This window comes from Anarrhichthys ocellatus, unplaced genomic scaffold (genome assembly GCF_004355925.1).
Source record: "Anarrhichthys ocellatus isolate YVR2014 unplaced genomic scaffold, GSC_Weel_1.0 scaffold8, whole genome shotgun sequence".
NCBI classification, from domain to species: Eukaryota; Metazoa; Chordata; class Actinopteri; order Perciformes; family Anarhichadidae; genus Anarrhichthys; species Anarrhichthys ocellatus.
In genome coordinates this window covers 8969514-8995770 of record NW_022280038.1, presented here as the reverse complement: position 1 = coordinate 8995770, position 26257 = coordinate 8969514, and the positions used below count along the sequence as shown (strand labels likewise).

Sequence of the window (26257 nt, the reverse complement as noted above, 5' to 3'; positions counted from 1 at the left end):
CAACAGTTACTTGACTCACGCCGAAGAAGAAGTCAAGCCTTCAGTTTGGAGTCATTAAATCACCAATGTCATGCATTTCTCTTCATAATTCTGACGATATATTTAATTCCAAATCTAAAATAAGATAATCCTTTATTAGTCCCAGAGTGGGGACATTCACAGGAGTACAGCAGCATAGTGGATAGTGCAAACAAGAGACATGGTAAAAAAATACAAGATCAAAACAAGTATTATAAATAAGTAATAAAACGGTAAAGTATTAAAAAAGTAAAAAATCCACAATAACTAAAATATTATATATACAGACAGAATGTCTGTCTGACTTCAGAGGTATGAGAACCACGGACTTCAGCATGCTTTCAAACATATGATTTTCAATGCTACACCAATATGGGGAAAATGTCTTTCAAAAATGAAGGGTTTTTCTTTTTTTTCTGCTTTCCATCTGCTAAAATGTCTATTTATTTTGGCATTGTCTATAAGTGAACTGAGTTGGCAAGTGATTTGATCATCCACCTTCACTTTGCTGCAAAGCACCGTTTGAGATGGCAATCCGTGCATTGTGTGCCATCAAATGGATACACCTGGAGTTGGTATACTTATTTTCATACTTTTAAATCAATAACACAACTCTCAGAACAAACAGCCTGCTTTAAATGTGTCCTTCAAACAGGCCACAGGTTATCATTTGCAGTCCGTAATGTGGCCACAATTAGGACACGCTGAACTCTTTCCAGCAATCCCACACGTCCACCCTTCACCTCCGATGCCTCCGACGCAGGCAGTGTTTGGAACAGTCGTCTCGCATTTGACATTGTCAATCTCATTATGTAAATAGGATCGACTGGGGTTACATTCAAACCGCCAGGGTACCGGGAGGTCGAGCTGATAAACTAATTCAAAGTGAATATACATTTTCTGTGAGGAGATGAAGGTGATGACGCAGGTGGTTCGAGAGCCCTCCGGAGGAGCCACTGCTCCCTGTCAATGGACGTCTCGGTGGCCTTTCGTCACGTTGTTCTAAAGGACAGCTGTCTACTGACAAATAAATATGTACCCCTTAGTCCCACTGGGGTCACTGCAATCAATGCCTCTCTGAGGACCGCCTGTCACCTTAGATGTCTGGGTAAAAGTGCACTTAAGTGAATGAAGTGGAGTGGCTCACGTAGGCTCAACAGGAGTTCTTGCCATCGGAAGGGCGAGGAAGGTGGCGCCCATTGATTGGGGGAGGTTAAAAATGGTCTTTGTGCGTGTGTTGTTTGTGTCACTGTGGCTGGAACACACACAAGGTGTGAATATCACAACTTGACACGCCTTGACCGCAGCTGCAATAAAAAAGAAAAATCTCCCCTCTTCTGACGAGAGGTCCCTTTTGTTCCGACGCCGCATAGCCGCACAACAAAGTGCACAGAAACTGTATAAATGAACTGCAGGCATCCTCTGGAAAACAGACGTTCCTGTCGGAGGCGCCTGCAACAGAGCGCCATATGTGCTCGCTGAGATAAAACGGAAGGAATGAGCGTACCCCCTGTAGGTAAATACTCATCAGACCAGAGTATTGGCTGCTGCGTCTCCAGATTATTCCATCATTTACTGGCAGTGCCAGGCGCCGTCCTGCAGCCCCAGATATCCTCTGACGAGCTTGGACCCCGGTGCGGCTGGAAACTGGCTCAAAGGAAATCCTTCCGCATCCCTGGAAGGGGCGCATATGTCTTATTTTCCGTCTGCGCGGCCATTTAATTGTCAGTCTTGTTTTATGGAGCTGCCAGGACGATACCAGCGCCATCATTTCAATGCAGTTTCAGTTTTGCTCATAAAAAGGTTTTAAATATTACAGCGCTGGGTGTACTCATTTGGTCCTACCATCATATTTTCTTGCCTTTCTTTATATTTATATTTGGACATAGTATTTAAATGTTTATGCCTACCTCTGTTCTACTTTGTTGTCCATGTTTTTATTTGTAATTTTTTTTTGTTTATTTGTATATTCCACATGCAAGAAATTTGTCAAATCCCTTCGATGAGTACGCATTCATGGCCAATGAAGCTGATTCTGATTTTCTAGGTTTTATGTGTATTGTGTGTGTAGAGCTGCCCTCAAAGTGCGCGACCCCCTTCAATATCTGCTTTTGAAGATCTGGGTGTGTCAGATATCTGAAGAGAATTCACGGATGTGGACGTTGTTTGCCGATAAACAAAAAAGAAAGGAGCTGCACTGAAAAGTGCGACTGAAGTCACGGATCAGCCGTCAGCCAGGCATGCAGTATTCATGAAGCGGGTACTTTCTGTTTGCATGCTGTGATGCACAGGCAGCCATGCTGTTCACATGGCATGAAAATTAAATTAAAAGCATCCCCCCCGAAGTCTTCCACGTGGCACATCGGGGTGTTCAACGGCCTCCAATGCAGCCGCCTCACACACACGATGAGTAGTTCATGCCCTGATGAAGATTTAATAAAAGCTTTTCAATAACAGACTTTGGTTTAGTCGCCTCAGAGATAAGTACAGTAGTCTGGTTGGAGATGGAGGAAGGCGAGATTAAACTATCTGTGCAGATGCGACATGAGCAGAGGATACGGGCGCTTTATGACTGATGTGATTACGTTGTCACCCAACTGCTGCTATCTGCTGGTGTGTGTTACGAGTCAAACCCCAGATGAATCAAAATATCACGTGCCGCCTGTTCTTCGTGGCCCACTTGGCATTCATGGTGACTCTCAGATATTTACTGCCGATGCATTTTGTCACATCCAGCAAAAAAAAACAACTCACAAACATCCCAGTAAAAATGACTTTCGTATGCAGATTCTCCACACCAGAGTGAGCACCTGCGTAGAACAATCAGAGCTAATTTATTCACAAAATATTTATTTCACACACATTGTTTTATTTCCAGGAACAGACTAACGCTGCAGCAACAATACCAGGATTCTCAGCCCCCTCTCTGCCCGCCGAACAATCACATGCGACATCGTGTGTATCTGTCGGGAACAATATTTGCACCATTGTGTGACAGCGTTGATTAGCGTAGATTATGCACAAACGTTAACAGAGGATTGCTTCACCAGCCACACTGTGCAGTGCCTTTGTTTGTTAGAGTCCGACTCACCCAGTCATACCATGTTTCAAGTGGGGATACCTCAACGAACTGGAGCCTGATACCAGAGTACTGGTTACTGGTTTGTGAAGTTAATGGAACTATAGTGGGTTGTAGGGTGTGTTTGTAGCCTCACGCCAAAATGAAATAAAGCAAAGATCTGTAAATCTTTATCTTGTATAAAATCGGTTGCGTAGAACTTTGTCTAAATTTATAGTAACAAGCACTAAGTCAACCTTCTCAGAATATAATAATTGACAAGAATTCTTGTAGAAAAAGTCAGACTATAGTTGTAATCTGATTACTCTGTATTTGTATGCACGCGTGTATAGCTGGAAATATTTATTATTTTTTTCTCTGTCATTTTACTTGAAGCATTTTGCGCCAAAGGTCTGAATTTAGAAAATACTTTTCATTTGTCAAGTATTTAATTCACACAGCAGCAAAGACAAATACTATTTTACATGTAATTATTTCATACCGACTATTTATTTATTGAATTATCGGAAAACATGCTGTGTGTATCGTGACATACAGTATATAGTTATAGAGATGACCTATTACCTATATCAGGATTGGAGATTTGACGCCAACCACCTATATTACCTTATTCATTCTGTATATTTTCAGTTTGTTTTGGTAAAGTTTCTTTGCCTTAATGTGTTCTACAATTAAAATCAGAAAGACTTACAGAAGAAGGAAAACTGGTGCACAGGTAGGGTGCAATGGGCCTCTCTCCGTCCACAAAAGCTCTGCAGAAATCTCCTGCTCTCCGTCTCCTCACTAATGCGCTGTGATCTTTCTTTCAGGTCCTTTAGACAGCCCTTTCCTTTCTGCCAGATAAATCTTTGATAGACTTAAAACCATCCTCTTCTCTCATTTATTCCCCTCTCCTTGTTTAAATATGTTTTCATACTTCAGGGGCTCGTCTCTCTCAGTCTGTACTGCCTCTCTATCCTCGCACGACCCAAATGTCGGCTCCGTACGATTGTTTGCGGTACATAATTTCAATTTCATTCACAAATAAATCTCCTGTTTCTGTTCAATATCTGCAATGAAAAAATGGTATAACTTCAGAATAATGTCGCGACTCAAAATATTAGCAGGGGTATTGACCCGTCGTGTGGTGAGATGGGGGATGGCGGCTGGTTTCAGCATGTTTGCTCATATTAAGGACACAAAAGTAACACATCCATGCTGCACAGACTGTTATAGTTAAACCTGAAAATTAAAAAAAGTGCCTAGATGGATGATTTTATGCACTTTATGCATTTTTTTTCATTCTTCCATTTATTCAACTCATCACTAATTAATTTACATTTGTATTATATGCTGATTACTATCGTAAAATCACACCCCTGATGATAAATGTTTTCAACAGAAGCTGTTGTGTTAAAGTTACATGTTTTTTGTGTCATTTATTTTAAATAGTATTTAACAGTTTGAAATTGCAGGATGAATCCGTCTTCCCTCAAAGGATGGAAGACATTTTCAAGCTAGTATTTAATCATTTTCAGTTTTACCGTCCAGAGTCGGTCTGTCCAGTTCTTTGGGTGATTTAGCCTCCTCCGGCATCTCCACATAGCCAAACAGTAGGGGGCATAATGCACCTTTAACGCTGGTTCGTGGTCTGCCATCAAACGTGGGTCTAAGGAGGCTCTCTGAAATTGACTGCCCCCCTTCCCCCCCTTTCCAATGTTGTAATAATGTAGGCATTATTTGTTTATCAAATAGTCAGAAATAACAGGAGAACACATTGATTGCTGTCTTGTGTAGTCACCCCCCAAAGGCCCATTCTGAGCCAGGAAAAGCCCTGCAGAGAGACACAATGGTAAAGTGTTTGTTCTGTTAGTCAGATCACTGCTGCTTATCTAAAAAAAGTCCTGAGAATAATCAAACTCTTGTGCTATTCTCTGTTTTTCAAGTGAAGACACACTAGCACTGTAGCTCGTCTGTGGGGCTGTAAGTGGATACTAACAAGGTGCTGATTGGTGTATCAGCATCATTTTAACTATTATGTTATGATATGAAAACATGAAATTAACAGCGAAGGGACATCTTTGACAACTCTGTTCGAATATACAGATCCGCCGGTTGACCTTTGCGCCGTCACAGAGCGCCCTGCTTTAATTAAAACCTGAAACATTCAAACACAGCGAGTGATTAGGTCACTCTCCAACCACAATTACTGCACTTCTTGCTCGAGGTATCGCTCCATCTGCTCTAAATGTTGGCCCACCGGAGGGCCATGACTGGAATGCCAAATATGTATCTCTGCAGCAAGAACCCAGAGTTAGGATTCTGCAGTGCAAACAAAACCACCTTTACCTGTCAAAAAAGAAGTTCTCGTCACTGTCGCAACATATTGCCGTTGACAGCTGGGTGAGCTCATACTCATTAACTAACACAGAGGATCTGATGTAACTATCATGTGGGCTATGAAACCGGGGTTAAAGGCAATGCAATGTGATATGCGGCTTGCATGCCGGAGGAAAGGATGGAGGGAGACGGGAGTCTCGGTAGAGTTACAAAGGGCTCGAACTCTGTCAGAGGTTTCTTTAAATTAGCCCTGTGATACCTCCAGCAGCCTCGGCAGTGACTTACAACATGTCTGAATTATCTATTTCCATATCTACATGCACACGCATCATGTCTCTATTGCCCCTGAACTAGCGGTGTAGACGTAAGCAGAATGTAAGCGTAGGCTGTCCCCGTGTAGCTACTGTGAATTCTTCATATTTCAACTGCTTATTATGAGATCAAAACGGTTCCGGCACTGTATTTTTTTTCTTGTCAGTCCAATTAACTGGTTCCACTTTTCGTCTTCTTCAGAATCCAGCTTGTCAAAAAGCCTTAAAAGGGAAATCTTCCTGAACTATAGCTGCCCTCTTCCAAGTGCTACTGTGTCTTTTTTTTTACTACTGGAGGCATCGTTTCAGAGGGTTGAAACCAAGCTCCTTTTTAAACTCATAATCAGTGCAGAGGATCTTTCCGCTGCCTCAGTGGCAATCCAGACGGCTTTTGTTTTCGTATCCCCCCCCCCCCCTCATTCCCGGGAGACTGAGCTCTTTGCTGAGGGAGCTGCCTGTAAATCAGCTACATTATATCCCCACTTCAACACTACAGCACCGGGTGCTCCGAGCCTGCAGCAGGTCCACCAGGTCTTCATTCCGGGCCCTCTTCCTCTCATGGGCTTCCACCACCAAGTGGAGTGACCACATTACCCCCCTCCCCCAAAATATTTTCTGTGAAAGCATCAACTTCAGGACTTTGTATCAGCCCCCCAAATGAAAGAGTAAAGGGATCTTTCTAGACCCGGGGTTTTGCGTCACATAGGAACAGAACTTTGAAGTTAGGGCTGTACCCGAATCAGGGTGTTTTGATTCAAATCAGATTTGGCTGTTCAATTGGAAGACTTGACTATCCGTTTGTCTTTATCCTTTCTTTCATATCTGGCAATCCATTGGCACGAGTTCAAGTGATTATTTTGGCCATATTAATAATAATAATAATAATAATAATGAGCCAAAGACACTGTTTGTCTGTTAAGGGGATAAACTCGGCTGGTCAGGACCGGCCGCTCGGTGTGGGAACATCCTCTTGTGGGACATGTCCCGAGAAGCTGGACCTTGCTGAGCACATTTCCTCCGTGGCCGCGCACCGTGACCGGCTCCAGGTCGGCTAAGAAAGGTGGATCGCAAGAAAGTATTTCCCCCTCCTTGTTTGTCCAGCACGCATTCATTATCCCTCCTCCTATCCACGAACACAAAGCAGCAGAAGTGAAATGAACTTGCTTAAAAGCTTTCGTGTATAAAAGAGGTGTTCATATGAAAAGGCAGCTCAAACCCCCGAGAGCACAAGATCATTGTTAATCCGGTTAGGTCGGAAGTAATATTTTATTATTAGTCCTATCCATTTAAGTAATGGGATTCTGCTCGCTATGCAGCCAAGCACTACATTCAGAGGAACCTGTTGTCAACTCGGGTTGGGAGGTGTTGGATTAATGTAAATTGTGTAAGATATTACACAAGCTTTGAGACTCACAGGGTGAACAGTCACAGATATGGTACACGCCAATATGGTGCAGAGACTCTGCTAAATGCTCTCAGCTGAGAGGGAAACTACAGTATTTGTGATGCTGGTGGACTCCGGGGAATACAGACTTTTAGTAACTCCAAATGTTTCGTTTCTCTATAGCAAACACTGAAAATGTTCAACCGGATTTTGATGCGTTCAGTATAGTTTTAATGTGTGGGCACCATGTCTTCTATCTATGAACCACATCTGAATGCAGTGAGGGGATTTGAAGGACTGGCTCTTTCAGCGTCTTCTCCAATTCAAGGAGAGTCCGGGCGTACGGAGAGTCGCTCCCACTGAGATGCAGTCGATGCCCACAGCAGGTGACAACACCCCCCCTTTGTGTGGATCGAGGCTGATAAGGAGGAGACTGACAAGGTCGTGTCCAGCGGGGACACATTTTTAACTCCCACAGATGACCATTGTTCATGTCTTTCCAACCTGTCAGGTTTCCAGCTCGACACCATCGTCTCGCATCCCATGTATCGGATCTCCTGTGGAGCTTTGGTTTCTCTATAATTTCTAAGGATTTCATTTGTACGGTGGTTTCAAAAAGGATTTGCAGAAACACAGAAAACAAAAAAATGTAGAAGCTACTTTGATATGTTCTGATTACTTGAAAGAATGCAACAACTATATTTATCATAGATTCATCTTCAGATTATTTGGTAAATCGTTGAGAGAAAAGGCCTTTACCCAACGTTGTGATTCATTTACACGTCAATATATTTTTCCTACCGTTTCTGTCATGACAATTTTCGCATGAATATTACGTGGAAAAAAAGTGAGTTTTTTTTTCATGAAACAATGTTGATTTTCCGGACGTTTGGAACAGCCTTATTTAATTAAAATGACACTATAGTGTACGTTAACTAACGAACACGGCAAACTTCATTACTCCTTTCAACCTTGACAAAGCCAGAGCATACCAGACCCACTTACGGTCTTACCTTTCACAATAAAAGCCAATAAAAGCTGGTTGTTTTCGTCACACCCCTGTTGTGCAAATGGTCTTAAGGAAACCTCATCATTATTATTGATATTGTTATTGAGATAGATGCTTCACAAGATATCTGTATGATTTTAGTTTAATCAAAAGTTCCTTGTGCAAAACACCACCGACCTGTTTCTACAATTTGGAATTCACAAGACAAGCATGCATAATTCACTCGCCAGAATGAAGACATTAATTAAACCACTTCTAGCAACAGATGCAAATTATTCATAACGCCTGTAGGTGGGCAGACACGATGCGCTTTGTAGTGCAGATTCGCACTCACTACAGGTTATGGTGTCCAAACCCACGTGACTTTGTGATGCGTCTGATTAGGGTCTCGAGGTGAAATGCTGAACTTCCTGAACATCACTCAAACACGCTGAGTGAACTTCTATTTTGTTTGTTGAAGCATGTTTCAGGTTGCTGCTCTGCAGGCGAGGTGATAACATATTCTCATCACATGCTGCATCAGTGAGTTAAAGTAACTAAAGTGGACTTGGAACTCGGATAAATTGCTTGAAGGTTTTTGGTATTTAGATCTCTTCTGTGATAAAAACATCTTTTTAACCATTAAGTCTTAAGTGTTGCCAATTTGAGCATGAAAAAAACAATGCTGTGGATTTTTAAGATTGAAGGGCAGATCTATATATTTTAGTGTTTGAATGTGACGACTGTTGGTCACATATGGTGCATTTTTGATATTCATATCCACTTGCATTTAAAGCAAAATGAGTAATGTTGACTGTACGATGCGGCGATATGGCAACACAGCTTTGGTAGAAGAAGAGGAACTCATTTGTGAGCCTGATCTCACAGGAAATGTATTCTACAAATGAATGTCTTTTCATATATCCACAAAATCGTGTCCACCGCGGGGACTCTATTACAAAAGACAATAATTAGAGGTTACAAAAACAATAGTCTTTATTACTTGAGGTATATTTCGATATTGTCATACTAACCAGGGATAACAACCTTGAGAATACTCTGTATGCATTGCACTATGTCCTAGAAGGAAACTGTATAAATACATTGATTGGCTATAGCTGCAAAAATGCCACAGAGATAAAGTATCAAGCATTCATTGAAGGGTTTTAAAATAGTTTTTTGGGGTGAGGATGAGGTACTTATCCAGTCAGGTTTCGATTAGTTTGTTTGTGTTATTGCTATTGCTATTATTTCTTTGGTGTTTTAAAGGGTTACTTCCCTTTCACCAAAGTCACACGATAACCCAAACAAACTAACCGATTGAGGGAGCAGTAGACCAGTAGCCTTTCTTGTTCTGCGAGGTCAAATTATTGTTTTTGTGAATGGAGTCTGGTGGCTTTGGAGAAAGCATAGCTGGACATAAAGGCTCTGTTCCCGGACAGAAAGAGCTGTCTGGACATTTAAACTACTTCTAGGTGGGCTTTTCTTTTCAGTAGCTATAATATGTTTTGCTGCTGCCGCCGTCCACATCTTTACATCGCTTTGCTCTCACTTCTCCAAACTGGTTGCGTGCAGACTATCATCTGCTGTAGATAATACACTGACGATGGATAAGTACCTCATAACAAATCTGAATAAAGTTTCTTTATGTTACCACGCCATCAAAAGCATCTTCCTCGATAACGCTGAGAACATCTAAGCTATCTTGGAGATTGCTGCCTTGTAAACAACCTTGTGTATGTATTTCCAGCTAAGCCAGCAATCAACGCCCTCATAACAATTATTTTACAAAGAAGGAATTTTACTACTCACATATTGTTAGATTGAGATCTCTACAAGAAAGGCACGTGCACACTATCAAAGGTGCTGCTGTGATGTTGTTTAGTAATCCTGTTGTGCAGATGAGGACATGGACACATTTGAACAGATTTGGAGCACGGACTTTACATTTGCCTATCTTTAACAGTACCCTGGAGGTATAATCCCAAATCCCCCGCATTCATCCTCCAGGGACTTTGGTAAAGCTCATTAAATAAAGTGTTAATCCACACACCTGTCATCAAATGCTAATTTTGCTAAACACGCCAGGGAGGTTGCGTGGTGAAACACATTTAACATCTGAGGTGAGTTTTGTGAATGCAACTCCAGACGCATAACGCAGCTACAAACAGCAACACTGTGAGTTGTGACATCAATCGTACGGATAGATTCAGGTTCAGATCTGTACCCAGTGTCCCCAAAAAGATCCACAGTCCCCCAATTTACACCGTGTTTATCCAGTATACCAAAGGGCTGCAGTGCAACTGCGGCCCTATTAGACAGATTATAAGATTAGAGACACATTAGAATGCGTCTCTAATCCCAGCAGTCAAGTCAGGACAGCAAGCGAGCTGAGGGAGAGCTCTGAGAACACCGGATCTGTGTGAACCGACGACACCGATCTGCACGTAGACACACACCATCACCACCTTGTCATTGTGATAAAACGTCAAGGAGCATTTTAATAGTGCCAACTAATTGCAGCTGCTGGGATTGTAATTCCCCCCACAGTGCATGCACAATATGCTTGTATAAGAGAACTGTGTCGTGTATGTTTTAACGCACGCATGCAGCCCTGTGTGTTTTTTGTGACTATTCAAATCTTGCCTTTTATATATAAACTACGGCTCTCTCCTTTACTGTTTCAGGGTGTGGGCGCTTCAGGAGGGGGGACGGGGGAAACGGTGCTTTGCAGAGAAATTGAGATTCGCTGGAGTGTGCCCCCCTCCTGTCATTTTGTCAACACCATCACTGTGTGGAGCTCAGCCAAGCGAGACGTCTGACAGACAGGCAAATGGGAGTGGTGGACTTCAGCAACATAACACCCTCTCGCTGCCCTCTCTGTGCCCGGCGGTGAGGGTCCAATGCACATGCGTGCACACATGAAAGAAAGAGAGACCACGTTTTGTAACCTCGGACATCCTCTTTATTCTCCGATAGTTTGAAGTTGTCTTGAGCGAAACAAAAAAAAAAATCCGGGACACAGATTGATCAGAGAGATGCAATCAGCAAGAGGTTGAACTGCATGAGTGCATTTCCATCTGTTGCCAAATAGTAAACCTGACACTAAAAATTGATTGGCAATGACAAAACCCCTTTTATCAATAAGCATCGCCCGGAAAGACTCGTTTCAGGGTCAAGAATTATGACTCTGTGTGCCACAGGATGTTTCTTTTGTAATGCCAGGCTCACGAAGGAGAGACATCTGATTGGAGATTTGACAAACGGTTAAAAATGGCACATTGCTAATGTGATGCCATCAATGCACAGTAAAATCTAAATTCCGACAAAGGCAAAAAATATGGTTCTAATTTAAATCCGGCCTTAGTTTCATAGTGGCCACAAATCCGTGCTCTTCGCATTTCCTCAAGACAGCGTTTTGTCTTGTGCAGTGAGTCAGCGTGAGTCTCAAAAGTGCCATCAAATACTGACATCTGCCGGCATAAAATCCTCAATCAAAACATAAAACAAAAGCATTGGCTATGTGGTAAACGGCGTGTGTCACTGCTGAAATCCTGCCCCTTTCCACACACACACACACACACACACACACACAGACACAGACACACACACACACACAGACACACACACACACACAACGAACAACACACTTATCAGTCAGGTGTCATGGCGAAACACTGGAAAAACAGGGCGATAGGGGACTCGAATGGAACCAGCACTTGTCAGACAGGATGGATCCTGACACCAGAATATGCTCAGGAAATGATTAGATAAACATAGCAGAATCCATCCGGGCGTCTTCGAAGAGGTGTGCTGGCGGCTGATAAAGGATTCAGATTTATGTAGCCTTCACCAAAAGAAGGAGGTATTATGTTTCTTGAAAAATGGTACATTGGAGCTCGGCTGTGATGTACAGTATAGTCAGCAGAGAGCACCGAACAAACACCGAGGGGTTAATAAAAAGTAGGAAATGAAAAACGAGCACCAGTTTGGCAGCTCTATGTGATATATTTGGGAATCAATTTCAGCTCTTGAACATTAGTTTAGCTTTGTTTGCCCTTGAATATTGACAGTACATCGCTGTCAGACGCAGGGTTTTTTTTCCAACGTGTGCCATATACCATGAGGGCCTTTGCAGGTACTCTAGCTGGTTTGTATATTAGAGGAAAGAGCTTAGTAATCAAGTGGGCGACTCGCATCAAATATGTTTTGTTGAATTATGCTCAAGGCCACTGACAGTTGTGGAGTCAATTCTGGCAGCTCCGACACTCATCCAACCGGTGCTCTCAACACTGATCAGACCTCAATTACTCAACGACATGGTACCTACGCGAAGGATTACACTTAGTCCGCTGTACCGCACCAAATTAATTTCAAATTTGCTTCATTCTCAACTGCAATAACCCATGTGGTTCGAAAGAGCTTGAAATGGATCACAACAGCACAGAAACCAAACTATAGCAGAAAGAGACTAATCTGATGCAGTGCTGCTCGCTTGAAACAGCCTGTTCTGCAATAATGGGATGGGGACACGGATCCCCCTGAATGCTGCAAGAAAGCGAATCCCCGCCCCTCATTGTGCTGTGTGCAAACAACAGCTGTATGCAGCAGGTTTTGATGCTTGTTCAATTGCCTTTACAAAAGCGGCTCTGTTGGGCGATATAACAATGTTTAGGGTTTAACAAAAGGAATGTCGTCACAAAGGGTGCCATAGTGTATACCAAGGCACTGTATCTATTCCTGTATAATCTCTGGTTATTTCTTACCAAATAGTTTGAACTGATGTCCTAACTTTCCTCAGACTACCTGGATAGCACAAAATCTACAAATGGTTGTTTAAAGAAGAGTGGGAGCACTTGCATTGCCTCTCAATGGCTCTCAACATGGCGACGGCTGACAGCTAACGGCACTAAAAGTGCAAACAACGGGGAAAAGTTTGCAGAGTTAGCAGTGTTTACTTGAGGGGGGGCTGGAGGGTGGGCGCTACACTTTTGCGACATCACTGTCGGTCAGGACGGTGTTATCAGCTGTGACCGCCGTATGAGCGCAGCTTAATATGCCTTGCTCCGGGGCTATGGACGTATTGCATACCTTTGCTTACTTCTCTTCGCAAATAGCCCAGGCAACTTAAAATTCAGAACCCACGTCAATGGACAACGACAAACATGAATTGAATGACTGAATTACAATGAATACAATAAATATGAAACTCGTCATTATAAGATAATACCTCAAAAATAAGTCAAGGCATAGGTTGTTGAGCCAAGTAGTCCTGTGTGCACAGCATTAACATGAGAGGATCAGTCTTTTCAGTGAAAAACCTGTAAACATCACAGACAAAGAACCAGTGAAAATGTGGGGTGGAGGTTTGGGGGGTCCACCCCCAAGACATAAAACTATTATATATCATTTTGGACCATTATTATAGATAACGCCTTATGGCATAACATAACTTGCTTGAATATGTTAACTATTTACACATATCTCAGTCTTCATCCAAAGATTTCATTATTCCGGCAATGTTTACCATGTAAAATCATATCCTGCAGATTAAATCAATAGAGCAGATTCAGAAAACCTTTAAATAATGTTTCATTTTGTATATGCATTTACCTAGAACCTGGATTCTGCTGACTGCACACAGATGTGACTGCTCAATTGTAGCTCTTTTAGATTCAAGCACTGCCTTGAACACAGTGGATTATAGTATCCTCTCACTTGGGAAGGCATCAAGGGCTTGGCTCTTGGCTTACTACGCTCATACCTCTCCAACAGAACTGTTTTTGTTGCTCCCGGTAACTCTACTTCCTCAACGGCTTAGTTGAGTTGTGGTGTCCCTCAAGGCTCCGTTCTTGGTCTCCTTCTATGTTCTATATACATGCTGCCTCTTGGACAGGTTACTCAAAATCACGCTGGGCTTCACCATTTCTATGACACTTGGTTAAATATGCCATTAAAACTCACAGATCCCAGCTATCTGATATTAAATGATGTCCCAGAATGTTCTTAAATCCAATGAAAGAGCTAATTCCATCAGCTCTTTTGGTGCTAATATTTTAGGGTTGTCAAATATCATTAAGCAGGCTGCAATGAATCTTGAGGTTATATCTTATACTAACCTCTATTCCAATAATCATGTCAAACATTTTGTTAAGTCAAGTTACTTCCGGTGGAAGCTAATCTTTAAAATGAAGTATTTTGTATCAACTGTTAATTTCTAAAAAGTTTCTATATATATTCTCGTCTTGATTATTGCGGTGCACTGTACTCAGGTATCAGCCCTGTGTTTGCCTCGCTGCACTTGCTCCCTGCTAGTTTTCAAATTGATTTAAAAAATGTATTGCTCACTGTTGAGGCCTGAAACGGCCTCACTCCTCAATACATCTCTGATTTATTGACCTGGTATATGCCCCCTCGACCATCAAGATCCACAGATGGAGCCCTGCTGGTAAGTCCCAGGTCACGGTTTGTGACAAAGGGGGATCAGGCTTTTGCTGTTGGAGACCCCCCACTATGGAGCTCTCTGCCTACTGAACTCAGACGCTGTAGGTATTAAGCTTCTTTGAAATCTTTGAAATCTGTTTCTATTCATATTATACCGTTTTTACTTCTCTTAATTGATCCACCTCTGTGCTGGTGTCCTTTGGCCTTATTCTCATTTCATGTGCCACATGGTTATATTTCCTTTAGTGTGTAAAATTGTTCAGACAGGTGCTGTATATATGTACACGCACATCCCACTTGAACCGTCAATAGGCTTCCATTACAAAAGACAGGCATCTTTCAAATGCTGCCGTGGCTTTTAAAATGTAGATAAACCAGAACACATTTTGAATGATGGGGAAACTAACGACAGATCGGAATACTAATGAACGCTTTAGCAAAACAGAGCAGTCTCAACAGACATAAACAACAGAAGTAGAGAGAAGACAAACGCTGTGACACAATAAATATATTAATAAAAAAGGACCAACCACTGAGCGCTCTCCGTGTTTTTCTTATATGATCTAAGCATCGTGGGTAAACCTGTATTATTCACGAGTCTCTTCTTCTTCTTCTCTTCTTTCTTCCAAAACCAATAACTTCACATCATCTGATCCCTCTAATACTCTGAGTAATGTCTCTGAGCACTTTGGTTCATTCCATAGTGAGCCAATTAAAACTGCAGCAAAGAATGAAATCGGCGAATGGATTGATTGCTGGTGGCAGCTTGATTAGAGAAGTAGTCTGTGACTGAAAGAGGAATCCCAAGAAAAAAAAAACGTAACCCCTCTTCCAATTCTACCCCCTGATGACTGTAGAGCAAGCACCAAAGTAACCGCTTCAGTGGAGCTGTTCAATGGAAGACCATGTGATCTGTGAAGGGCAGCTCCACAGAGTAAATAAGTGTAACTGAATGAATGCGAAACATGGCGTTGCTGGGAAAGACGGTGTCTGCTTAGCAAGTCCGTTAAATAAAAGTTTTTAAAAAATAAACCCAATAGCAGCTGGGAGACAGAGATAAAAATCATTCCAAGGTAACGTTTTCATCTGTCTCAGTCTGACTGACATGCATGGCTGACATTTAAACTCGGTGTATTGCAATCAATGGATTTGCAAGGATTATATATAATGTTGAAGACTTGTGGAAGAGAAAATGTCTCAATGGGAATTCTAATGGCAAATATCATGAGAGTGTGTTTGCAATGCCCAAACTGTCCAGGATCATAAGGAAATGTTAACAAACAACGTTTTTGGTCAATATATATATATATATATATTTATATTGATAGTTGCACTGAACTTGCCCGCAGAGAAACAAAATTGTATTCTGCTCATGTCATTCAGTTCCTACATTTAAATGAGGTGTTTTTCTTGAGCTAACTGTTGTTAACTGTTGTAAATAATTGTTAACTAACTGATAACTGTTTATGTAAATTTAAACAATTTTCTTTTGAAACAGCCTAAAAATATAATTTAATATCATTCGGTAATTTGACTGCGATGATCAGCGTCATCATTTAAATCATTTAAATTCTATGTCAGCGTGACTCATGATATTAAAACTCTGGCTTGATTAAAATACTGAATGATTCAGCACTGGAGCAAAATACTCCTTTGGAATATTAAAATAGTGTATGGTAGTAGCAGTTTTCAAGTGTCTGCTCATACCCAATAAGTCCAATAACACATCTTTGTATAACACAATGTGCCACAACACTCATCTTACTTGTAGACTTTGCATCTATGTATTATTATTCCCATTAGTAATAATTATGCTGTGGTGAATGCGGTCAAAAGGAAATTAAAATGATTGCCTTGCAGTAATGTTTGTCCGAAATGTCATTGCTTACATTTGTGTAGAATTGTCCAAAAAGTTATGACCAAAAGCATGTTTTGTGAGGCCACAGTGACCTTTGACGACCAAACAGTTTAACCTTGATTTCAAGTGGACATTTGTGCCAGATGTAATGAACTTGCCTCCAGGCCTTCCTGAGGAATCCTGTATGGTATTGAGAATCTGAAAACATGAGGAATTTGAGAATGAAGAAGCATCAAGACGTGTCAAGAACCATTCTGTACTAGAAACGTAGAACTATGTCGAAATGAAAATAAAATTGCTGCCTTGATATTCTGGGCCTCAGATTTTCAGTAGAGAAGACTTCAGCTTTAACAGTAGAGCTGCAATGATTGATTGGTCGATCTACAGAGAAATGAATCAACAACTACTTTAATAAGGTTTGAGGTTGAATTTGTAATCAGTTTATCATCATTTCTTGAGCAAAAGTGCTAAATATCATCTGGTTCCAGCTTCTCCAATACAAGGATTTGCAGATTTCTCAGTTTGATATCATTGTAAACTCAGTCTATTTGGGTTTTGGACTGTTGGTGGAACAAAACAAGACATGTTATGGCATCAACAAAGGCTCTGGGAAAATGTCACGGGTATTTCTCACAGTTGTTCTGTCACTTTATAAACCAAGCGATTAATCAAACAATAATCAGCAGATAAATACTTAATGAAAATAATGAGTAGCTGCAGCTCGACTAGTCTAAACTGTTCGACTGGCATCAGAAAGACAAATAAAAAGACCCTATATCTAAATCTCACACAGATGTCACATCCAAACTGGATGAAATCATACAAAGAGTGGAAGTTGAATACACGTCGACTTAAATCGAAATGCCAACACTGACATCTCCATTAAAGAACATATGAAAGGCCACGAACATCAGTCCACATACATGAGCAATTATCTGATGCATTCTCCTCCAGCTTCTAATGGAATAGCTGCTCGGCAGACAACGACAGAGGCATTTGATATGCGGCGCTCAGCTTTTGTTTATTACGGTTATGCATCTCACTCTTCACTGTAAAACAAAAAGCCAAGCCTTCAACTAATGACTCATCACTGACGTAACATGAGCATCATGTTTACAGGGACTGAGCAATTAAGTGCCTGCCAATTACAACGGAGACTGTGACAACTCAACGCCAATATCAATACTGACAGCAGCAAAGGAGTGGAATAAAGTGTTGGTTGATACAGCAATAAAGATTCACATCAGAACTATAGCATGCTTAAATCAACAGCTATATGATATGTGAGATAGAGACACGAGTAGAAACTGTACCAGAGAGTGTTTTAGCATCTTTCAGCTTTGTTTTAGTTCAACAGATTGCAAACTCAGCTCTCAACCTTGTTCCCAGCGGCAGCGAGCAGCTGTTTTCAGAAAGAAAGCTCTCAAAAGCCACTCCACCTACCTGCCCAGCAGCACAAGTCAAGAGATAAAGTTGCAAGTGAACATCGAGCAAGCTAAAGAGCTAAATATGTTCTTTGATAATGGAGACCAGAGCAGAGCCAAAAGGTTAGTAAACATTTGTCGGGTGCCCGAGAACCAATCAAAGTTAATGTTTCTCATTGTCTTTCTTTGTATTTCTTCAAATTAGGCTGAAACAATCCACTTGCACTCAAGAATGAACTGATTAGATGATGGTGGGCAAAGGTCTCTGTGACATCACAAAAAAACGTTTCTAGGTTACCGGTGATAACGGTGGCAGGAGGGCATCGTCCTGGAAGGCTAGCGCTCCCCCTGCGGTTTCCCTTCAGGTTTAGCTCCGTCAGCACTGTTACCCTTCGTAATCGGTCTTTTAGCTATTGATGATATGAAGGCAAGTTTCTTATAATTTAGTTTGAAGCCTTTAAAATTCAATTTAATGGCAAGGTCTGATAGGATTCAACTGTGAAAGTCAAGAAAACATTAAACTCACTGTTCAACCCTTAAAGAAATGACCTATTACTTTAAAAAATACCAATTATATATTGTAATTTAAGATGACACCCTCCATCGTATCATCCCAGACATGCACCTTTTTTACACCAAGCAAATATTCAGTTTGTCGTATTGCCACATTACAAGATGATGCTGTTCAGCGATAAAAACCTTGTGTTCCAGGAACCTACGACACACGCTCTCAGTGTTTGAAGAGCAAATAACTGCTGTCATTCCAAATGTTCTTCTGAGAGCAATGTGAGCAGGACGGTACCGGAAATGTGGCCCTGAATATAAAATGTCTGGCCACTCTTTACCTCGCGCTGATTGTGGTGCGTTTAATTACTTTCTCATTAGGAGACACCCAAGGTTCTGTTTATTGTGGCCCACTTCATTACTGGCATGTGTTCAATGCGGTTGCTATGGTGTGACCATTATGCCCTTTCCTTTGAATTTCAATTATCATCCAGTCTGATTTTTTTTGCTGAGGACGTTACCGGGCTGCCAAATATCATTTTCTCCCATCTTGATGAGACCACACACTACGGGAAGTCATATTTGTAATGATGCTTTACCGTAGATGTCATTTGAAGGCATGACATACAGACTGCGGATGTGACATCGTGCCAATTTTATTACGATTTTTTTTTTTTTTTTAACTTCCACACATCCAGATGGTTTATGTTGCACCGGCCCAATCGTGACACAGATCGCTGCCGCTGCAAAATTAAAAGTCACTCGGAGGTCGCCCTTGCACGGTAATTAAACAGATGCCCATCTTGTAAGGTGGCCCGTCACTCCGGTCGGACACTTTAAACCACTTTCCGCCAAACTGCTGCTCTGCAAAATGCATAAATGTTTACACAAGGGTGTCTGCTCAGACACGCTTCCACGATGTCTTGGGGTATAAATAAAGCACCAGTTCATTTAGATAACGATGGAGGCTCTCACTCAATAGCAATCGAGGCGAATGGCCACACAGGCGCACTTAAAGGAAGAAAATATAGGAGAGCTTTTGTTTTTCACCCGAGGGCTAAACAATGCCCAGGGATAAGAGGCGGATTATTTCCATTTGGTCATTACCCTGCTAACCATTTACACTCCATCAGTGTATAGATTGACATTGGTCAATAGTTAGGTCTAATTCCACATCAGTTCCACGCTCGACCTCTAGTCAATTCTCAGTTTCCCGATGCGGGAGACAATATTTGTGACTCTGTATGTTTCCTCTCGGCATTATTATGAAGTGCAAAGCGAAACAAAAGTCCGCCCCGCGAGTGCTCGTTCAACGAGACATCATGTGGAGTTTCTCGCCGCCACTGTACATCATGTTTGGATTCACCCGCCGTCACTCACGAGAACGTATTGATCGGATGCAAATGATGATCTGCGGAATGTTTTCCACTCAGCGAACATGTGACGGATTGAGACAAAAGAAGGCATCCACCGTTGTGATGAATGAAGGGGAGGCCGAGCAGCTTTCAGCAGTCGCATAAATGAGACGCTCTATCCTTGCAGACGCTTTCTGTGATGAATAAACGTAAATAATAGTGGCCTGTTTCTACCCACATTGAGATGAAATGATGACATGATATTTGGTGCGACTGCCGACAGTGTCCCGAATGGATAAAAGGACATTAATACTGCTATGACAAAATGTTATCGTATAAGGAAACAGCCCAAGGTCAGCAACACCCCGTAGGCTTTATTATAATCCTGTCGCCGTCATTAACTGTTGCTTCTCATAAAAAATCATCCTTCTCATGTCCGACTCTCTAACATTAAAGAGAGACTCCATTTAATTCATAATATGCTCATATCCACAGGCAGATATTAAGATAAAGCGATACGGCTGCGTCTGCGCTCTATGTATAATGCAAGGCTCTCTGTAGTCCTTTTAATAGTCGTCCAAAATACTCAGAAATATTTGATGTTGTGGAGATCCCACCAGATATCACCGTTGCCAAGAGGAGCCCGCTAAGGTACGAGACGTCAAAGACGGTGTCTAGAAAATGTGTCATATATGTTCCAGGAAAACGCCCTGAAAGGGAATATTAGAAAAGTGTTAAGACTGTGGAGCTGTTTGATCTGTTTGGAGAAGAGAGAACAAGCCAAATGCAGAAGAGCAGCGTTATTGTTGTAGCCCCCCCGCAACCCTGACCCAGACGTGGACAGTCATACCTCACGGGACTAGCGTCGTGGCGGCCTTGTGTTCTGGCTGAGTGCCAATTGATTTCCGTGATGACACATAGCCCTGAACCCTTATTACGTGGCCTATGAGTAATCCACTCTATTCATTAAAATGAAATCCATCTTAATCAAGCACTTATATGAGCAGCAAAAGTAACATGTTGTACATTTTACAGAGATCGTGAAAACACAATGTATATTCAGCATCCATTATGGCACGGAGAAAGCCTCTAGAGAAGCCTTTTGGATTTGATGGCTGTAAAGCAGAATTAAGTGCAGACCAAAGCATTCAAACATTCACATTTGAATGGTTCCTGTTTCATTAGTTCTGCGTTCCTTAAGGCGACTCTATCAGGTCCCACAGTAGATGTTAACATATGAAATGGATCCTCTCATGCACCGCCGATGTGATGATAGTGAATGGAGCAAAGCGAGGCAGAGCAATGGACGAGACAGCTGGAGTCACAATTCATTTTGCTGCTGCGAGCGCACCTAGCAGTCAGCCTGCTCAGCGTTACACTATTACAGCAAGAAATGAGGATGTCACAAATGATAAGCCCTCGACCTCCAGGATAACGACAAAAATATGACAGTCTGAGGAACCAATGGGCTCAAAAATAACAAAAACAAAAGGTTAGGATGGCTCAAAAGCAGCGTTCCCCCAGCTTTGCTTGTGGTGTTGATGATCTGAAAAGAAATATGTCTGAAATTTGAGTTTGGAATGAGGTACCTTCAAAACAAAGCGTAGCAAATATCTAGAATTGTGTACTGCTGACCTGACCTTGTCAGCAACAAAAAAAAACCGATCTTATATGTCCCCAGCAGAGCCCCTGTAAGGCGGTGCTGGATCAAAAGACAACATATAGCAGGATAAGTAGTCGATAATTACCGACTAAAGCAGAGCTAATTCCGGGTAATTGAAGGGGAGCCGAAATATCAACCACTGCAGGAGGAGTGGAACAATGATGGAGAGGACAAGTGATCAACTAGTTTGACCTTTTTACTGAATCCAACCATGGATGCTTGAAGTGATGAAATAACATTTAGCTGTCCCTGTAGATGCCAAATTCTTTGAATTAAAACTAGGGTCCTGATAGCGATAGCTGAGCTTTGAGTATCGGCCAATAACGAGCACCGATCTGATACCAGTGTTTAATCAATGAGCCGAATGCCTCGCTGTGTGGAAGTGACTTAGGGTCATCCTTTTATGTGGAAGGAAACATCAAGCTTGACTTAAACAATGCTTTCCGGAAACAAACTGTCAATATGCCGTTTGATTGGACAACAGCCGTAGAACTTGTTGGAGTAGCGAGTGTGAAGTTCATATATATATATATATATATATATATATATATATATACCTGTCAGTCTGAGTGTAAAAATTCCAACTACAAGGTTTTAGTTTTCCTTTCTTTTTCTTGATGACAACTGAGAAAACTCCACAGAACAAGCTCCGGAAAACACATGAATATTTAATACCCCAAATTACAGCCTCAAACGTGACTGGAGCTCAATCAACAGATGAAGAGATGTAAAAAAATGAATAAATAAATAAAAAACGTTCTTGTTTCACTTGTAATCAGAGCATATTCATTAGTTGAATTCCCCCAAATTGTTGTAATTATTTTCCCTATCACAACATTTTAAGATTAGCTGGTCATAGCTTGTGCTTCCTGTGGGCAGATGAGGCAGATGTTGTTTTGCAGAATCTGGCACGTTTTTTCTCTCCCTATTTCAGGTCAGAGAGGTACCACCGTTGCCTGGTACACCCCCTATGCCCTTAACAAAATACAGCCTTCTGAGTGGAGTTAAGAAACAAACTAGTAAAAGACTGGATATGGTAATTACTTTTCATGACCCCCCCCCCCCCCCCACCCCCCAAGAGGTAGCATACAATCTGTGCTGACCTGCCAAATTACCAGCGCAATGCCTCCCTCTCCAATTAGTGCCCGAAAGATCACCTCGAAGTGCTGATGATGCCTGCACACAATTTAAAAATAAACCCCCGGACACAGACTGTCTTTTAATAAATCCAACATCAACGAGCGCTTTATTACTTCCATAGCTTCAAAAGAAAGGTAGCTTCTCCGTGTGCACAATCAAAACAACAAGACGGGCTGGACGTTTCCAAAGCTGTAGCCTGAAGGTTCTTTATGTATGTGAGCATTAAAAGTGTAGGTGTGTTAGTGCTTAATTCACTGACTACAAACTGCTAAAGGTTAACACGTCAATACAGCCCCTAGTTATATGACTCATACTTCATCAATGTGCCTATATCTGACATTGATAAATGAGTAGGATGTAGGGAATAACCTTGTTTTCTTCCTTTGCAAACGTTTATCTTCTCTCAATCATGAGGCAGAAGAAAGAACTCACATAGTAGCCAGCCATGTGTTTGGCCACTATGGAGGAAAATTTGTTTTTTCTCTATTTAACAGAGTTAAAAGCCATCGTTCTCGCATTCCTCAGGAACTGCGTTCAGCTAATTCCCCTCATAAAAGATTAAAACAGAATCCGAAATGTTTGGGTTTTTTTGGGGTCCACTGAGGAGAAACAGGAAAAGGCAAGTTGTCTAAGGCATGCCTCCCTGCGTGTGATGTCTCCATGGCAGAGTCAAAGCCTTGGTTTCCATTAAGGCACTGGTATCAGCCACTGGTGGAGAAGAAGGATGATTTTATCAATGATTTAATTAATCATCCTTCTCCCCATTCTTCGCGTTCCCTCTTATTCAGTCTCCTTGCCCATCACTCTTCCAAAGCCTTACATCCCACGCACACACACACACACATATGGATATAGATGGAGACACACACACACCTGCTCTTTTTCAAGACACTGCAACACAAGTAGCCTTGTTCTTCCTCCCGGTTTCCCCCCTCGACTTCAACTTGCTGCCCTACCAGACCAGCAGGCAGCAAAAGTCCCCAAAAAAGCAATGTCACCACTATTCAGGAGGGAGGCATCGCATTCAGTGCGGCCACAAAAGGACAACTGTCTCTCATCCTGCACAGAACTAACAAAGATAATAGCCTATAGTTGAATAGATAAAGAAGAAAAAAGCTCTTGCTTCCTCCTTTCAAGTCTTTCAGTCCCCCAACATGCTGAGCCTCTGCCCCGGACGGATTTCAGCATTTGGCAGGACGGACCTTCAGATTAGGGATCTAAGATTGCCAACAGCACGCTTTAGAACCTATACACCTCTTTTGTTCCAGAGTCTCGAGCCGGGTGAAACTGACAAAAACAACAAAACCTCTTCCCCCTCATTGATCTCTTACCTGGTGTTGAGGCTCAAAGCTGGACAGAAAAGCAGTAAGCAGATAGCTTGGATGAATTTCATAGCTGTCTCACACTCCCGTTCCTTCTCCCTTCTCAGATGCTTTTTGCCTTCCCCCCCCCCCGTGTGTGTGTGTCTCTCTCTCTCTCTCTCTCTCTCTCTCTCTCTCTCTCTCCCTGACTCTCTAGCTCTCCCACTGGCCGCCTGGGTTTTATTAGCACACTCTCCTACACACACAGGCGCACGCTGACACACAAGCGGCGAGGCAGACAAATGCAATGCAGGGGCTCGGGCGAAGAGGGAGGATCTCTGGCTTTAAATAACACAGGGACACGGACCGACTCGCTAATGGAAAGGAGCGGGTGGGGCGGAAATCAAGAGAAGGAGATGTGGGACTGATATGATGTCAGCGGCCGCTGAGCATCAGCTATTGGTGTGAGAGGCATTCTTGTCATTGTTTGGTGCCGGTTGCCCCCCCCCAAACAAAAAAAATACACCACTCCATTCATTTCATCCTGCCTGTTTACTACCGGTAGTCTGATAGGTGGAGATGCAGCACAACATTCAGCTTAAAGAGTGGCCGACAAAGGGGTCAACGTGGCAAGTAAAACCACTCAAGGGGTTAACAGTTCAGAGAGAGCGAAGTCAGAAGTCAGGGAGAGACACTGATAGATTTAAGGTGCCATCACTAATGGGGCTCTGTCATTCAAACTGAAAACAAGGTTAGGTTCTTAAGTTCTTCGAACATGAACAATGAAAATGAAACAAAAAACTAAATTACTTTTAATTAACCAAACTAATAACACTAATACTACTAAATAATAAAGTAGGATGTATTATTGTGGTATTATAAAAAATAGTCTACTTAAGTGACACCACTTCTGTCATTATTTTAACCCAAACAATGATCTCTTCCCAAAACTAAAAAAGTAGTTTTTTGCCTAAACCTAACAGTGTTTCACAATCTTTTCCTGAACCTAACCAAGTGTTTCACGATCTTTTCCTGAACCTAACAAAGTATTTTACGATCTTGTCCTGAACTTAACAAAGTATCACGATCTATTCCTGAACTTAACCAAGTGTTTCACGATCTTTTCCTGAACCTAACAAAGTGTTTCATGATCTTTTCCTGAACCTAACAAAGTGTTTCACAATCTTTTCCTGAACCTAACAAAGTGTTTCACGATCTTTTCCTGAACCTAACCAAGTATTTCACAATCTTTTCCTGAACCTAACAAAGTGTTTCACGATCTTTTCCTGAACCTAACAAAGTGTTTCACGATCTTTTCCTGAAACTAACAAAGTGTTTCACGATCTTTTCCTGAACCTAACCAAGTGTTTCACGATCTTTTCCTGAAACTAACAAAGTGTTTCACGATCTTTTCCTGAACCTAACAAAGTGTTTCACGATCTATTCCTGAACCTAACAAAGTGTTTCACGATCTTTTCCTGAACCTAACCAAGTATTTCACGATCTTTTCCTGAACCTAACCAAGTGTTTCACGATCTTTTCCTGAACCTAACCAAGTGTTTCACGATCTATTCCTGAACCTAACCAAGTGTTTCACGATCTTTTCCTGAACCTAACAAAGTGTTTCACGATCTATTCCTGAACCTAACCAAGTGTTTCACGATCTTTTCCTGAACCTAACCAAGTGTTTCACGATCTTTTCCTGAACCTAACCAAGTATTTTACGATCTTTTCCCGAACCTAACAAAGTGTTTCACGATCTATTCCTGAACCTAACCAAGTATTTCACAATCTTATCCTGAACCTAACAAAGTGTTTCACGATCTTATCCTGAACCTAACAAAGTGTTTCACGATCTTTTCCTGAACCTAACAAAGTATTTCACAATCTTTTCCTAACAAAATGATTTGTGAAGACGGAAGTTTATTTTGAAAAGACTGTATGCATGTAACAAGCGGAAATTGATGCACAAAAAAAGGAAAAAGGTGCAAAGGAAAGGAGGAGAAACTTTTTCGTATATCATACGAAACGTTGTATGAGAATACGTTGGTCCAATAACATACAAACTAATGCATCTTTTTTTTTCATTGAGCTACAACCGGATAACTTACATAGCTTTCTGAACTAAAAACTTCCTAAAATAAGTATTTCAAACAGCATAAAACATCTCAGAAAAATAAACTGAAACTAATAAAATTCTTAAAAGAGTTAGATCTAGTATAACTTGCTGGCCATTTAATTCAACAATATTGTAATATAGTTAGCATTCTGGAAATTAAATTGAGAACTATTTATGGATAAAATAACCAGATTGGAAACATCTTGTCAGCTAATTAAATACGTGACAAATCAAGAAACCTCATTATACTGATGCAGAAATTATACTGAACATTCTCATGCATTGATAATTTATTGCTAACATTGCGTACAATGGTCCTCTATGGCAAAATATCTTCCGGCAGACACATC

At 41.5% G+C, this 26257-nt stretch overlaps 1 protein-coding gene across 1 annotated transcript in view; it reads right to left on the bottom strand.

The window, feature by feature from the left end:
* Positions 1-23960, bottom strand: part of luzp2 (leucine zipper protein 2) — a 149667-nt gene extending 125707 nt beyond the window's left edge. Inside the window, exon 1 of the mRNA XM_031848593.1 lies at positions 23819-23960. Coding sequence (XP_031704453.1) covers positions 23819-23880 — 62 coding nt within the window. The 5' untranslated portion in view covers positions 23881-23960. The remainder of the gene's footprint in view (positions 1-23818) is intronic.
* Positions 23961-26257: the final 2297 nt, after the last annotated feature.